The 15,435-nt window shown below is 43.9% G+C and overlaps 1 protein-coding gene across 1 annotated transcript; it reads left to right on the top strand.

Annotated features, from left to right (window-relative positions):
• The first annotated feature begins 1,636 nt into the window (after positions 1-1,636).
• DCTN6 (dynactin subunit 6) lies at positions 1,637-14,885 on the top strand. The gene is made up of 7 exons (XM_069976685.1): positions 1,637-1,744; positions 5,138-5,202; positions 5,743-5,848; positions 6,896-6,984; positions 7,397-7,444; positions 13,346-13,488; positions 14,574-14,885. Exons 1-7 carry the CDS (start codon positions 1,704-1,706, stop codon positions 14,670-14,672), a joined length of 591 nt encoding a protein of 196 aa, XP_069832786.1. The 5' UTR covers positions 1,637-1,703; the 3' UTR covers positions 14,673-14,885.
• Positions 14,886-15,435: the final 550 nt, after the last annotated feature.

Genomic DNA, 15,435 nt, shown 5'->3' with positions numbered 1-15,435 from the left:
GTACAGTAAGGGCAGATTACATTTTCACATTACTGTGAATGATTGAAAAGTGATGTAGTGTCCACCTTTGGCCTCTAGGTGGTGCTATTATACCGCTTCATTACATTGTTTTGTTATTAGGGTACAAACACACACAGCAGATACGCAGCAGATACGCAGCAGATTTGATATTGTGTTCAGTTATTTAGATCTAATCTGCTGCGTATCTGCTGCGTATCTGCTGCGTATCGCAGCAGTAAATACGCAGCGTATATGCCGTGTGTGTTTGTACCCTTACTACTTGTTTGATAAATTTTCTGAACTTAGCTATCTGTTTATGTTATGGCGCTAAAGACTGTGTATACATGTGTGTGGATATATATATATATATATATATATATAATTCTTTGAGGTGGTACTGCTGCAATTTCTGTTAAAAAAAATTTTATGCGGTTTGTAAATGCAACAAGATGCCTTCTAATGTGCAGTAAAGTGCATGTAGTTATGGCAGCTCTAAGGCTATGTGCACACTCAGATAACAATTATAGCAACCTATTACTGATTTCATATTGTATTTAGCATATTTTGGGGGGGGGGGGGGGGGGTGTTTGTTTTTTTGCGTTTTCTGCAATTTCATTTTTGTGATCAATATCAAATTCTAGTATGAAATCTGCAAACCTGCAATTCTGTGGACATAAATTGCCTAAAGACGTCCCCTAACTGAGTGTTATGGCTATGTTCCCAGCTGATTTATACAAGGTTATGTTCCCACAGAGGTTTATATGCAGCTTTTGGTCCAGTTCTGCCTGCTGCTCAACAAATGGCCTTAAATACTGTGTGGGAACGCGGGGAACACGTGACCGGACAGACTGACGGCCGCTGCTAAACCATAGTCATGTTCATAGTGAGCTGCAATAGCCAAACACTGTATCAGGGTGCCGCCCTATGAGGCATTTTCAGGCCTCCCCCCCCAAAAAAAAAAAACACGCCAGAAAAAGTTTTTCCATGCATTTGCGTTTTTTCTGGCACAAAAAGTGACAAAACACCAAAAAAAAAGACCCGCCATACGCATAGCAATGGTGTTTTTGAGACAACCAGAGCAATCCCATTGAAGTCTATGGGAGAAAAAACGCTAGAGATTGGCAGTGGTCTGGCTGGAGTATATACAGATATAGGGGGACATTTATTAAAGGGGTTATCCAGCACTACAAAAACATGGCCACTTTCCCCCTACTGTTGTCTCCAGTTTGGGTGCAGGTTTTGAAACTCAGTTCCATTTAAGTAAATGGAGCTTAATTGCAAACCACACCTGAACTGGAGACAACAGTAGGGGGAAAAGTGGCCATGGTTTTGTAGTGCTGGATAACCCCTTTAAGTCCAGCCTACCTGCACCTATACACAACCCTTCTAACACAGCTCTACTACGGTATATGCACAGTACAGCACTGAGTACACATACTGAGAGGCCGCGTGTATTACCGTCGTACATTTTACGTATGCAGACGGTGCGGTATTTAAAAATAAAGGCCGCCGCTTTTCCTATAACAGACGACGTGGCCGCACAGTCTGAACACACTCTCGGTTGTGGAGCGGATATTATTCTTCCTAGTCCATTGTGGCACGTGACAGCGCAGCTTGACTCCTTCCTGTCAGGTGACTGATCATGTGACCGTGACGTCACCGCGGCTCTCGCTCCTGGGATTGAGCATCTCCCTCCCATAAAGATGGCGGAGCTCCTGAAGCAGGCTGCCCAGCTGCAGAAGAGGTGACGGCTTCTTACATCTTCCTCCCGGGGATATAGAATGGAGACCTTAGAGGCTGGTAGTCCCGATTACCGTAGTATAGCTGGGCATATAGCGTGCAGGCCTTGGATTACCGTAATATAGCTAATAGCATACACTGTGTCAGCTATTCTCTGTAGTCTGGTGATGTATGGCCCCCAGGTATGATGGGCAGCTCCAGTGTCACCCTCACCACGTGATCTAGTGGATCCCAAGACCACAGGTGTCAAACTCACTGCAAAACTACAATCCCCATCATGTTTGGACAGTTAAAGCTTTGGCTGCTAAGGCATGATGGGAGTTGTAGTCTTCTTACTGCTGGAGGGCCGCAGTTTGACACCAGTGAGATAGACATTGACCCTCACCTTGAAGTTAGGGCTCAGGCTGCCTTATACAAATTATGAAAAATCTACGAATTGTTGACAGGTCCCACAACAGAGATTCAAGAGTGTGAACGGAGTCCTGTATTATACTGCAGTTGCTATTCACGTCCTTAAAAGGGGGTGACTTATTCTTAAAGGTGATGTCTGAAAACGTTCAGGTTCTCCCCACTCCTAATCTGGCACATGGGGCGCTATTAAAAGGAGTCCGTGATGTCATGGGTTTTATGGCTGCAGCAAAGGGGGAGACAAATTATCTAAAATAATTCGGACGTCCCATTAAAAGAATTGCTGTGGGTCCGCTGTGTTCTGTTTATGTTTTATATAAGACACGTGTTAAAGGGGGACTGCAGCAAAAAAAAAAAAAAAATCAGGGAAACTTATATAGATTTGTAAATTAATTCTATTTGAAAATCTCCAGTCTTCCAGTACTTATCAGCTGCGGTGTGTCCTGCAGTAGGTAGTATATTATTTCCAGTCTGACACTGTGCTCCTTGCTGCCACCTCTGTCTGTGACAGGAACTGTGCAGAGCAGGAGAGGTTTTCTATGGGGATTTGCTACTGCTCTGGACATTTCCTCACAAGGACAGAGGTGGCAGCAGAGAGCACTGTGTCACACTGGAAAAAATAGAGCACTTCCTGCAGGACATACAGCACCAAATAAGTACTGGAGGTTTTTAATTAGAAGAGATTTACAGATCTATATAACTGGAGTATCTATATCTGGAGTACCCCTTTAAATGTTAAACATGAGCATGGATTCATCAGTCCCAGTTGACAAGTAACAGAAAGGCGTGTCGAAATCTTGGTAAAAGAAAGCTGTCATAGGGCAAGGAGGGACCTGCAGAATACGGACAAATCTCTGCTTATACACCTGTCACTCTACTGGCACCTTATATTACTATGCCGCCACCTATTCCTAAATCCTGGAGATGTCACTAGATGATGGTGTGAAGGAAAAGCCCGATCCCTGTAGTTCTGTATTAGCAATGTGTAGGCATTCTCTGTGCTGCCACCATACACACAGGTATTGCTCTCTGTAATGTCTCTGTGCTGCCACCATACACACAGGTATTGCTCTCTGTAATATCTCTGTGCTGCCACCATACACACAGGTATTGCTCTCTGTAATATCTCTGTGCTGCCACCATACACACAGGTATTGCTCTCTGTAATATCTCTGTGCTGCCACCATACACACAGGTACTGCTCTCTGTAATGTCTCTGTGCTGCCACCATACACACAGGTATTGCTCTCTGTAATATCTCTGTGCTGCCACCATACACACAGGTACTGCTCTCTGTAATATCTCTGTGCTGCCACCATACACACAGGTACTGCTCTCTGTAATATCTCTGTGCTGCCACCATACACACAGGTACTGCTCTCTGTAATATCTCTGTGCTGCCACCATACATACAGGTACTGCTCTCTGTAATGTCTCTGTGCTGCCACCATACACACAGGTACTGCTCTCTGTAATATCTCTGTGCTGCCACCATACATACAGGTACTGCTCTCTGTAATATCTCTGTGTTGCCACCATACACACGGGTATTGCTCTCTGTAATATCTCTGTGCTGCCACCATACGCACAGGTATTGCTCTCTGTAATATCTCTGTGCTGCCACTATACACACAGGTACTGCTCTCTGTAATATCTCTGTGCTGCCACCATACATACAGGTACTGCTCTCTGTAAAATCTCTGTGCTGCCACTATACACACAGGTACTGCTCTCTGTAATATCTCTGTGCTGCCACCATACACACAGGTACTGCTCTCAGTAATATCTCTGTGCTGCCACCATACATACAGGTACTGCTCTCTGTAATATCTCTGTGTTGCCACCATACACACGGGTATTGCTCTCTGTAATATCTCTGTGCTGCCACCATACACACAGGTATTGCTCTCTGTAAAATCTCTGTGCTGCCACTATACACACAGGTACTGCTCTCTGTAATATCTCTGTGCTGCCACCATACACACAGGTACTGCTCTCTGTAATATCTCTGTGCTGCCACCACACACACAGGTATTGCTCTCTGGAATATCTCTTTGCTGCCACCATACACACAGGTATTGCTCTCTGGAATATCTCTGTCCTGCCACCATACACACAGGTACTGCTCTCTGTAATATCTCTGTGCTGCCACCATACGCACAGGTATTGCTCTCTGTAATATCTCTGTGCTGCCACCATTCACACAGGTACTGCTCTCTATAATATCTCCGTGCTGCCACCATACACACAGGTATTGCTCTCTGTAAAATCTCTGTGCTGCCACTATACACACAGGTACTGCTCTCTGTAATATCTCTGTGCTGCCACCATACACACAGGTATTGCTCTCAGTAATATCTCTGTGCTGCCACCATACATACAGGTACTGCTCTCTGTAATATCTCTGTGCTGCCACCATACATACAGGTACTGCTCTCTGTAATGTCTCTGTGCTGCCACCATACACACAGGTATTGCTCTCTGTAATATCTCTGTGCTGCCACCATACACACAGGTACTGCTCTCTGTAATATCTCTGTGCTGCCACCATACACACAGGTACTGCTCTCTGTAATATCTCTGTGCTGCCACCATACATACAGGTACTGCTCTCTGTAATATCTCTGTGCTGCCACCATACATACAGGTACTGCTCTTTGTAATGTCTCTGTGCTGCCACCATACACACAGGTATTGCTCTCTGTAATATCTCTGTGCTGCCACCATACACACAGGTCCTGCTCTCTGTAATGTCTCTGTGCTGGCACATTGATGAGATTAGTAGCAGCTAGAGCTCTGGTGGGCACATGGATTGGTATAGGCATCTGTATAATCCAGCCATGTGCATAAATCCCTTGTATTGTGGCTTTTGGTTGCACCCAAACAGCTCCTGGCTGGGATTTGGATGTTCTGGGTAACATTGCTAAATTTACACTCTTCTGTTATTTTATAAATCCTTTCAGCAACCAGGAAACTTTTCTCATTTCAGTGTTAAAATTGCCCCGGGTGCAGTTGTGTGCGTGGAAAGTGAAATTAAAGGGGATGTCACGATAGGTAAGTCTATACTCAGCCTGGTATCCTACTAGTACTTGCTAAACTATTAAGCACTCACACATATTTGCAGGCTACTTACTGTACTATTGCTAGGAGACACTGATCCATTAATGCTATAGACTTTTTTTTAAAGGGGAACTATCAGTAGGTTAGAAGAATCTAACCTGCTTATATGTCCCTGCTGAACAGGAGGTGCCTAGGAGGAAGGTAAGACACATACCCTCCTCCTCCGCGCTGTTCCGCTGCAGTTAGTAGTTTGCTCCACGGTTCAGTAAGACCCTTGGGAGTATGAAATACGGCCGTATTTTTTACATAGTGTGAACCTACTACGGGGTCATAGCGGGAAAAGATGGCCTTCTCTTAATATTGACAGCCACAAATAATGATCATTAATCATGTGACTATTGTAGTTCTGAATGCACCTTGTCCCAGGTGAGCCTGTGGTTAGTCACATAATCACCGGGACAGTCCTGTATGCATTGGGTGCTTGGGTTACATTGAACAATAACTAGTGTCTATTCACTTTTTATTTTTTCCCAGGACCAAGGACCGTAGTTCATCCCAAAGCCCGTATATATGCTGAAGCAGGACCCATCGTTATTGGGGAAGGCAACTTAATCGAGGAGCAGGCTTTTATAAGAAACAGGTGACGCATATTTGGAGATTCACCAGTTTGATTCCCCCAGCTGAAATCTAAACAGGCTGGTGTCCAGAATAAAGGGCCCATGCACACCGAGCAAAAGAGGCCACAAATTTAAGCAGCGTCCCCCGTGCAGGCTCTGCTTGAAATCTCCACCTCTTTTGCTCTGATGTGCTACTGAACGGCATCCGGAGCTCTCGGAATCATCATAAACTGTTTAAATCTTGACACGACATGGGGGAGAGAGCGGCCTCTTGTGGCCAGAAGCATAATGATGCAATATGTGATTGACAGGGCCAGGAGCCAAACAGTGCGCCACATTTAATTTCATGACTAGGAGCGTGTACAGTTAAAGGGAACCTGTAACCCCCCTGTGTCGGGGTGAAGGCTGCTCGACCCCCCCCCCCCCCCTCCTAGAGCCGGATACTTACCCCATCTCGCCAAGTCCCGCTCCTGGAGCCGGTCCCGGGTTGGAGATATCCTTGTCGGAAGCCTGACGTGCGCACTGCTTGGATAAGTCCGATGCCAATAGAGAATCAATGGAGCTGTTATTCTCTATTCTCTGTTATTGGGCGTCGGTCGTGTCTCTGCAGCGCACGCGCTGGGCTTCCGACTAGCATATATCCGTCCCGGGAACAGCTTAAGGAGTGGGACTTAGCGAGATGGGGGTAAGTATCTGGAGGTCAGGCGGCCTTCATGCCGGCACGGGGGGGGCTAACAGGTTCCCTTTAAAGGGCCAGTGTCGGTACCCTTTGGAAATTGCCCAGGTGCTGGCGCTTGCCTGCATTGCCAAGCAGCACATCTGGAATTCAGGGTGCCCCCATAGGGTTCTATGTGGTCTCTTTGCTGGAACATGTACTTTAATTTCCAAGCCTATTTTTCAAGCCTGTGTGGATAGATTTTCCTGATGTGTGTCTGATTTCCTGATGTTAATTTACATTCAGACATTATAACACCTTATCACAGCAGAAGGGACTGTACACAGAGTTTGTATACAGATAACATTGGGTATAGAGATGTAATCTGAAGTCTTCCTCTCAATTACCTTTCCAGTTTTCCAGAAAACATTGCACCTGACTCAGAAGATGTGGAGCCCAAAGCGATGATCATTGGCACCAACAATGTCTTTGAAGTCGGATGCTGTATCCTTCTTTTATATGCACTTAAATATATAGTTTTAAGGAGGGATAAGAACTGTATGTATATACTGTGTATACATTCTAATGGTTGAGATCAGGGATCATAGGGATGTTAGCTGACACTTCCTCCCAACCAGATCACTCTAAAGCCCACTCATACTCCGGATGGATTACCCTCCTTATATCATGACTCCCTGGTTTACATTGCTCAGATTAACAGGTCATTTATTCTTATGCTGGATGGGGGTTTCCAGTAGTAAACATGTCACCATATTGCCCAGTAACCTGATAGAATATTGGGATGTGGTTACAGTCCAGTCCTTTCTAATTTGTCTCGTAGTAGTTCTGTACTTCGCATTGTGTTGATATTTTTTAACCTTGAGATTTTGCACAAAATTCCTTAATGTCCTTCCAGATTCACAAGCAATGAAGATAGGCGATAACAATGTTATTGAATCCAAAGGTGAGCTGTATACTATGATGGGCCAGGTATACTAAAAGATTTTTTAAAAAATTGCATAACTTTCATTTTTCAGACTATACTAAACATGCATCATAGTGTAAACAGCACCTTGTGGCCATTACCAATATTTTCTTCAAGTTGCTGTGAGAAAACATGATTTTGTTCCAGCATGTAAGATGTGCGGTCAAAAAGTAGTGAAATTGAAAAACTTCTTAAAGTTAAAGGGCTATTCCAGGTTATTTTGATATTAACTCTAGTGATTTGTCTTATAATATAATTAATAAATCTCATTGGTTTCTATTAGAAATTTTGTCTCATTCTCTCAATTTTTACATTAGTCACGTGGTTCTGTGACGTCACCGGCCCGGAAGTGTGGTGACTTCCCCGGCCTCTAGCTATTTATATACTTAGAAAGCTCAGAGCCTTACAAACAGCCCTCCCTGAGCATCATGTGACGCCCCGTTCCAGGGCGGGCCTGTCAGTGTAAAGGAGGTCGCATCCACCTCCTGTGTAATCACTAAGACCCTCCTACCCCCTGCCAGTCATCCCGATTCCCCCCCCCTTCCTTTATTATCATCACTGTCCCCCCTCCCCCTCTTCCTACATAATCACCGCCTCCCCCCCGGCCCCCCCTCTTCCTGCATAATCACCGCGATCCCCTCCTTTCCTATGTAATCAGTCCAATTCAAACATCACTCACCACCACCCACGAGGTCGCGGTGATTATGCAGAAAGGGGAGGGGGGCAGGGGGGGCGCAGTGATTATGCAGGAAGGGGGGGGGATCGGGATGACGATACAGGAAGGGGGGGGTAACGGGATGATCACACTGGCAGGGGGTTGGAGGGTCTTACACAGGAGTGATTACACAGGAGGTGGATGCAACCTCCTTCACACTGACAGGCCCACCCTGGAACGGGGCATCATGTAACGCCCCATGCTCAGGGAGGGATGTTTGTAAGGCTCTGATAGCTTTCTAAGTACATAAATAGCTAGAGGCCGGCTGAGTTGGGGAAGTCACCACACTTCCGGGCCGGTGACGTCACAGAACCACGTGACTAATGTAAAAATTAAGAGAATGAGACAAAATTTCTAATAGAAACCAATGAGATATATTAATTATATTACAAGACAAATCACTAGAGTTAATATCAAAATAACCTGAAATACCCCTTTAATGTTTCACCTTTTTTAAGTCACAGGAATCTGTCACCAAACAAGTATTGTAAAAGTGTACCTGTCGCCAGAGATAACTTTTGACTTGTCAAAAGTTTTATCGGTCAAATAAAGTGTTCAAATCACAACCGCGTGTGGAGAAACGCACATGAACAAGCCTCTCTCCTGCTCTGTGTCTGTTTGAGCAAGACAGCTTCATATATTTACATCTTACATTAAAGGGAAACCCTGTCGAGAAAAATAAGTCTTTCAATCAACTGGTGTCAGGAAGTTATATAGATTTGTAATTTATATAGTTAACTAGAAAATGTACCCGGCACTGCCCGGGTATAAAGTGTCAGTGTGTTAATTAGATTTGTTCTAAGGTGCCCAGGAGGCCAAGCTAAAGGTATTGTTTCATCTGAGTTAATCAGTGGAATTAGTGTATACCTGTAGTGCATAGTTGGAGGGGTTCTGTATACCCACAATGTATAGTTTTTAGGGGTCTCGCATATCTGTAGTGCATAGTTGGGGGGGCTGTATACCTATAGTGTATAGTTAAGGGAGGTCCTGTATACCTGCAGTGTACAGTTGGTGAAGGTCCTGTATACCTATACTGTATAGTTCAGGGGTCCTGTATACCTGTAGTATATAGTTGGTGCTGTATACCTGTAATGTATAGTTGGTGGAGGTCTTGTATACCTGTAGTATATAGTTCGGGGGTCCTGTATACCTGTAGTAAATAGTTTGATGGTCCTGTATAACTATAGTATAGAGTTGGTGGAGGTCCTGTATACCTGTAGTGTATAGTTTGGGGTCCGATATACCTGTAGTATATAGCTGGTGGAGTTCCTGTATACCTATAGTATATTTGGGGTCCTGTATACTTGTAGTATAGAGTTGGTGAAGGTGCTGTATACCTGTATTATAGAGTTGGTGTAGGTCCTGTATACCTGTAGTGTATAGTTTTGGGGTCCTGTATACCTGTAGTGTATAGTTGGTGGAGGTCCTGTATACCTGTAGTATATAGTTTTGGGGTCCTGTATACCTGTAGTGTAAAGTTTGGGGTCCTGTATACCTGTAGTGTCCTGTATACCTGCAGGGTTGTATTTACCCGTATGGCAGTGTTATTCAGTCACAGAGTGTCGGTATTGGTCATGTCTGGTATGGGGGTGTTATCCAGTCACAGTATGGCGGTATTGGTCAGGTCTGGTGTGGCGGTGTTATCCAGTCACGGTATGGTGGTATTGGTCAGGTCTGGTATGACAGTGTTATCCAGCACAGTATGGCGGTATTGGTCAGGTCTTATATAACAGTGTTATCCAGTCACAGTATGGCGGTATTGGTCAGGTCTGGTGTGGCAGTGTTAACCAGTCACAGTATGGCGGTATTGGTCAGGTCTGGAGGTGTTATCCAGTCACAGTATGGCGGTATTGGTCAGGTCTGGTCTGGCAGTGTTATCCAGTCACAGTATGGCGGTATTGGTCAGGTCTGGCAGTGTTATCCAGTCACAGTATGGCGGTATTGGTCAGGTCTGGTATGACAGTGTTATCCAGCACAGTATGGCGGTATTGGTCAGGTCTGGTGTAGCAGTGTTACCCAGTCACAGTTTGGTATATCTGTTGTGCCCTGTATATATATGTACTGTATAGATGGAGTAGGGGGTCCTGTATATATATGTACTGTATAGATGGAGTAGGGGGTCCTGTATATACATGTACTGTATAGATGGAGTAGGGGGTCTACCAGTTATTACTGTGGATGTTGTGAGGCAGCTTCCCTAGCAACCATTGCTCCCTGTGAAAATGAAAGCAGTAATCCTATTGGTTGCTAAGGCTCCAACTGCCGTGTCTGCTGCAGCTAAGGCTAGGTTCACACTGCGTTTTCAGCATCCGTTTAACGCATCCGTTTTTTGCAAAAAACGCATGAAAAACGGATTGCAAAAAACAGATTCATTTGTGTGCATCCGTTTTTCCATTGACTTCCATTATAAAAAAAAACGGATCCGTTTTTTTTGACGGACCAAAACGGACCAAAAAACGTTGCTGACCCTATTTTTCTGGACGTTAAAAAAAACGGATCCGTTAAACGGATGCTGAAAACGCAGTGTGAACCTAGCCTAATTATATCACCTGTGTTTGCAGTGAGGAGATTTTCCCATTCATCTCTATGAGGCGCCGCTCTTTCCCCTCCCCCTCCCCTCCTGTACATCTGGCGGGGACGGGAACTTCGCAATAACCTTCCTGGGCACCCAATGTATCTGTGGGCCAAATTTGGGGTCAAAGGTTCAGGCGTTTGGAAGTCTATAGAGGACAGACAGACAGACAGAAGGACAGACAGACAGACAGACTTTGATTTTTATGATATAGATATGGTTGAAAAAAGACACATGTCCATCAAGTTCAACCAAGGAGGGGATGGATACAGGGAAGGGGGAGGGGTGATAGGTTCTATACATATGCATTTATATTATTTTGCTCTAAGAACTTGTCTAGCCCTGTTTTGAAGCCCTCTACTGTTGTTGCTGTGACCAGATCCTGTGGTAGACTGTTCCACAGATTCACAGTTCTCATGGTAAAGAAGGCTTGTCGCCTCCGGAGATTGAACCTTTTTTTCTCCAGGCGGAGGCAGTGCCCTCTTGTCCTTTGAGGGGGTTTTACCTGGAACATCTTTTCCCCATATCTCTTGTAGGGGCCATTTATATATTTAAATAAATTAATCATATCTCCCCTTAAACGTCTCTTCTCCAGACTAAACAAATGTAATTCTTTTAATCTCTCCTCATAACTAAGATGCTCCATTCCCCTTATTAGTTTAGTTGCCCGTCTTTGTACCCTCTCCAGCTCTAGAACGTCCTTTTTATGAATCGGGTTCCAAAACTGGCCAGCATACTCCAGATGAGGCCGCACCAAAGCTTTATAAAGCGGTAATATTATATCCCTGTCCCACGAGTCCAGGCCTGTTTTATTGCATGACAATATCCTGCTGGCCTTAGAAGCAGCTGACTGACATTGTGTGCTGTTCTGTAGTCTATTATCTACAAGTACACCCAGATCCTTCTCCATCAGCGACTCTCCCAGAGTAACTCCCCCCAGGACATATGATGCATGTGGGTTATTAGTACCCAGGTGCATAACTTTACATTTATCCACATTGAACCTCATTTGCAAAGTGGACGCCCAAACACTCAGTGTGTCTAAGTCATCCTGTAACATCTGCACATCCTCCATAGACTGTACTGTACTACAAAGCTTGGTGTCATCTGCAAAGATAGAAACATTGCTCTTAATTCCAGTCTCAATATCATTAATAAACAAATTAGACAGGAGGGGGCCCAGTACTGACTTTTGGGATACACTACTTATTACAGGGGACCATTCGGCGTAGGAATCATTGACCACCACTCTCTGGGTACGATTATTAAGCCAGTTTTCAATCCAGTTACACATTACTTTCCAAACCGATAGACTTTAACTTACCCATCAGACGTCCATGAGGAACTGTGTCAAACGCTTTTACTTCTATTTAAAAATCTCCAGTCTTCCAGTACTTATCAGCTGCTGTATGTCCTGTGGGAAGTGGTTTATTCTTTCCAGTCTGACACAGTGCTCTCTGCTGCCACCTCTGCCCATATCAGAAATTGCCCATAGCAGGAGAGGTTTTCTTTAGAGATTTGCTACTACTCTGGACAGTTCCTGACGTGGACAGAGGTGGCAGTAGAGAGCACTGTTTCAGACTGGAAAGAATACACCTCTTCCTGCAGGACATATAGCTACTCATAAGTACTGGAAGACTGGAGATTATTAAATAGAAGTAAATTACTTTGGTAAAACCTTTTCACACCAGCTGATTTGAAAGAAAATAATCACTGGAGAAACCCCTTAAAGCAGCTGACTCAGTCACATGACACAGAGGCTGGACAGAACGCAATCAGTGCGGATTTCTCCTGGCTCTTCCTCCTCAGTCGCAGTCTGAACACTCAGCACCCGACCCCAAAAATATTTTGACATGTCACATATGTCACAATCTCATATGAAAACTTGTTTGTTTTTTAATTTGACAGTGCCCATTTAATTTAAAGGGGTTTCCTATGGCAGTAGATGATTGACCTGCTCCCCGGTGCTTACTTCCTGACATTCCATTTCTCGGAATTATACCTTTCTAGACGTGGAGGGGTGATTCTAAGTCGCAATCAAGCGGCAAATGGACTTAAGCCATCTTGTCCTCCCCAGTCAACCCCTTTATCTATTATATCAGTGGGGGGTCCCAGGTGTCAGGAACCCCCTAATCAGATGCTGATTTAACCACAATTTGGCATGAAGGTATGCTATTGGAAAATCCCTCTTTTTTTATCCATACAATTTCAATTATTGAATGTTTTTAGTTTAACCAAAATAAGCATTGTCGCCTTGTAGCGATGGGGTCCTGGGTTCGAAACCAACCAAGGACTGTATATAGAGTCTATAGGAGTTTGCATGTGTCTCTTACAGGTATTTCAGTTTCTACACACACACAACGTACTGATGAGTTATTGTGTGTATGAGATTGGGAAATTAGCCTGTGAGCAATCTGTACAGCACTGCCATATGCTGTTACTATAAAAACAACAGGAAACAGATTAAATAAACATAAAAAAACCTCAAAATATCTCTTGTGAAGCTCTCTAATTTAGATATGTGATTTTATTGTGAATGAGTGACGCTAGTATAGTAAAAATGCTAATATATTGTATGTCTGCGTCTTCTTAGCATATGTAGGTAGAAATGTTATCCTAACCAGTGGCTGCATAATCGGCGCCTGCTGCCAGGTGGACACCTGTGAGGTTATCCCAGAGAATACAGTCATATATGGATCCGATTGTCTACGTAGAGTACAGACAGAGCGCCCTCAGGTGGGTACTATAGTATCTATGTATATCAGCCAGTTATTCCTCTAGCCAGACATTGTTAGCGCTCTCACCCATGCCGAAGATAGAGGTCCTTCTTATCTTAAGGTCATGGCTACCCTGACTGCCTTTCCATCTGGTGAGGAGGTTGCTACATGCAGGTGATGAATGAATAAAGGGGTGTCTGCTGGAATATGGGGGTATTAGCCATCTCATTGGGAGTGACTGTAAGGGTATACACATTCTCAATACAGGGGTGGGTTATAAATGCAGACCTGTGTCTATCAGACATTTATTACAATAAACAATTGATCTTTTTACGGAGCTAGAGACGTTTTCTTTTGTTCAGTATATGGAGTAATGGGATTTTAAAAATAATATTGGTAAATCAATATGCTATCTAACTGCTGGAGTAAACTATACAGGGGCAAAACTGCAGGTTAAGGGGGTATTCTGCTTAGGTTAAATACGTGTTAAATCATCCACCCTCCTGGAGACTAACAATTCCTTCCATGCATGTAATTACCTCTTCTGTCTCTTTCCCCCAGTTCTGAGCTGCTGCTTTCTGCTGAAGACACAAAAAACTGTGTGTAAGCTGTTCTTTCCGTCTCCGCTGTGAACCCCCTCCTCCCCCGCCTTACCAAGATGGCTCATGTAAACAGCGTCCCTTTCTCTACACTCTATAATGCCCAGAGGGTTAATCACAGAGAGGTCATCAGGAACTTGACCTCAGATTTAGCCTCCTGGCATCACAGAGAGTATAGACAGTTGGCCAGGGATGCTGTTTAAGTGAGTGATCTCGGAAAGGGGGGGGAGGGGAAGATAGAGGGGACAGCTCACACACTCTTCTGTGGCTTCAACAGAGAGCAGCAGGATTAGAACTGAGGGAAGGAGACTGAAAAGATAATAAGTATGGTTTGATTTGTTAATCTCCAAGAGGGGAATGATTCAACATGCATTCAACATTCAACAGTGGAATACTCCTTTAAGCGACAGCCTTCACAATAGTTAATAGTCATGTTAATCAGGTAACTCATTCACAACCTTTAGAATGGAATGGTTGACCCTTGTTTTTCTTCTTGGTTATACAGCCACAGACCTTGCAACTGGACTTTCTGATGAAGATTCTTCCAAATTATCACCACCTAAAGAAGACCACAAAACTCAGCAACGCTCCAATGAAAAACTAACGCTCTCCCTATTCTGCATAACTACATTGTGCTGTGTCCTCCAGTGCCTCTTCTATCCCATATAGTCACTTTATATATTATTTGTTTCCATGCTATTTATTTATATAGTCCCTTGTCATATGTGCCACACTGCAAAGGTAGATAATAGCACAGAGATGTATTATAGGACATCGCCTTTTTCATTCCAAATAAAATAACTGCATCAGCCTGTAACATCAGTTGTTCTGTTCATGCACTTATTGCTGTTTTTTTTTTTTTTTAACTGCCATTACTTATGTATACAGATGCACACATATTTCTAAAGTATATACACTCACAGGCACACATTTATGTATACACACACACATTTATGTACAGTATATACAAACAGGCACACACTTATGTATACACACACATTTATGTACAGTATATACACACAGGTACACACTTATGTATACACACACATTTATGTACAGTATATACACACAGGTACACACTTATGTATACACACATTTATGTACAGTATATACACACAGGCACACACTTATGTATACACACACAGCCACTAATATTCATGTGTTAGCTTAAACTGTCAGAAACAGACTCCAGGGCCCAACATGCTTGCAACCTTACACTATGAAGGGGGATTGGCATTTACCAGAGAACACCAAAATTGGCAGATTGGACATTGGCGCCCTGTGCTCTTCACAGATAAGGGCAGGTTCACACTGAACACATGAGTCTAGAGACACAGTGGAGAACGTTCTGCTGCATGCACCATCCT

The sequence above is a fragment of the Dendropsophus ebraccatus genome, chromosome 7 (assembly GCF_027789765.1).
Source record: "Dendropsophus ebraccatus isolate aDenEbr1 chromosome 7, aDenEbr1.pat, whole genome shotgun sequence".
In the NCBI taxonomy this organism is placed as follows: Eukaryota; Metazoa; Chordata; class Amphibia; order Anura; family Hylidae; genus Dendropsophus; species Dendropsophus ebraccatus.
This window is presented reverse-complemented; position numbering and strand designations above follow the sequence as displayed.

Bases quoted from the DNA above. Each gene is read 5' to 3' on its own strand.
- DCTN6 (XM_069976685.1), top strand. From the start codon at position 1,704: ATGGCGGAGCTCCTGAAGCAGGCTGCCCAGCTGCAGAAGAG. The intron at 1,745-5,137 runs GTGACGGCTTCT...TTCTCATTTCAG, and splicing joins GCTGCCCAGCTGCAGAAGAG to TGTTAAAATTGCCCCGGGTG. The intron at 5,849-6,895 runs GTGACGCATATT...TTACCTTTCCAG, and splicing joins CAGGCTTTTATAAGAAACAG to TTTTCCAGAAAACATTGCAC.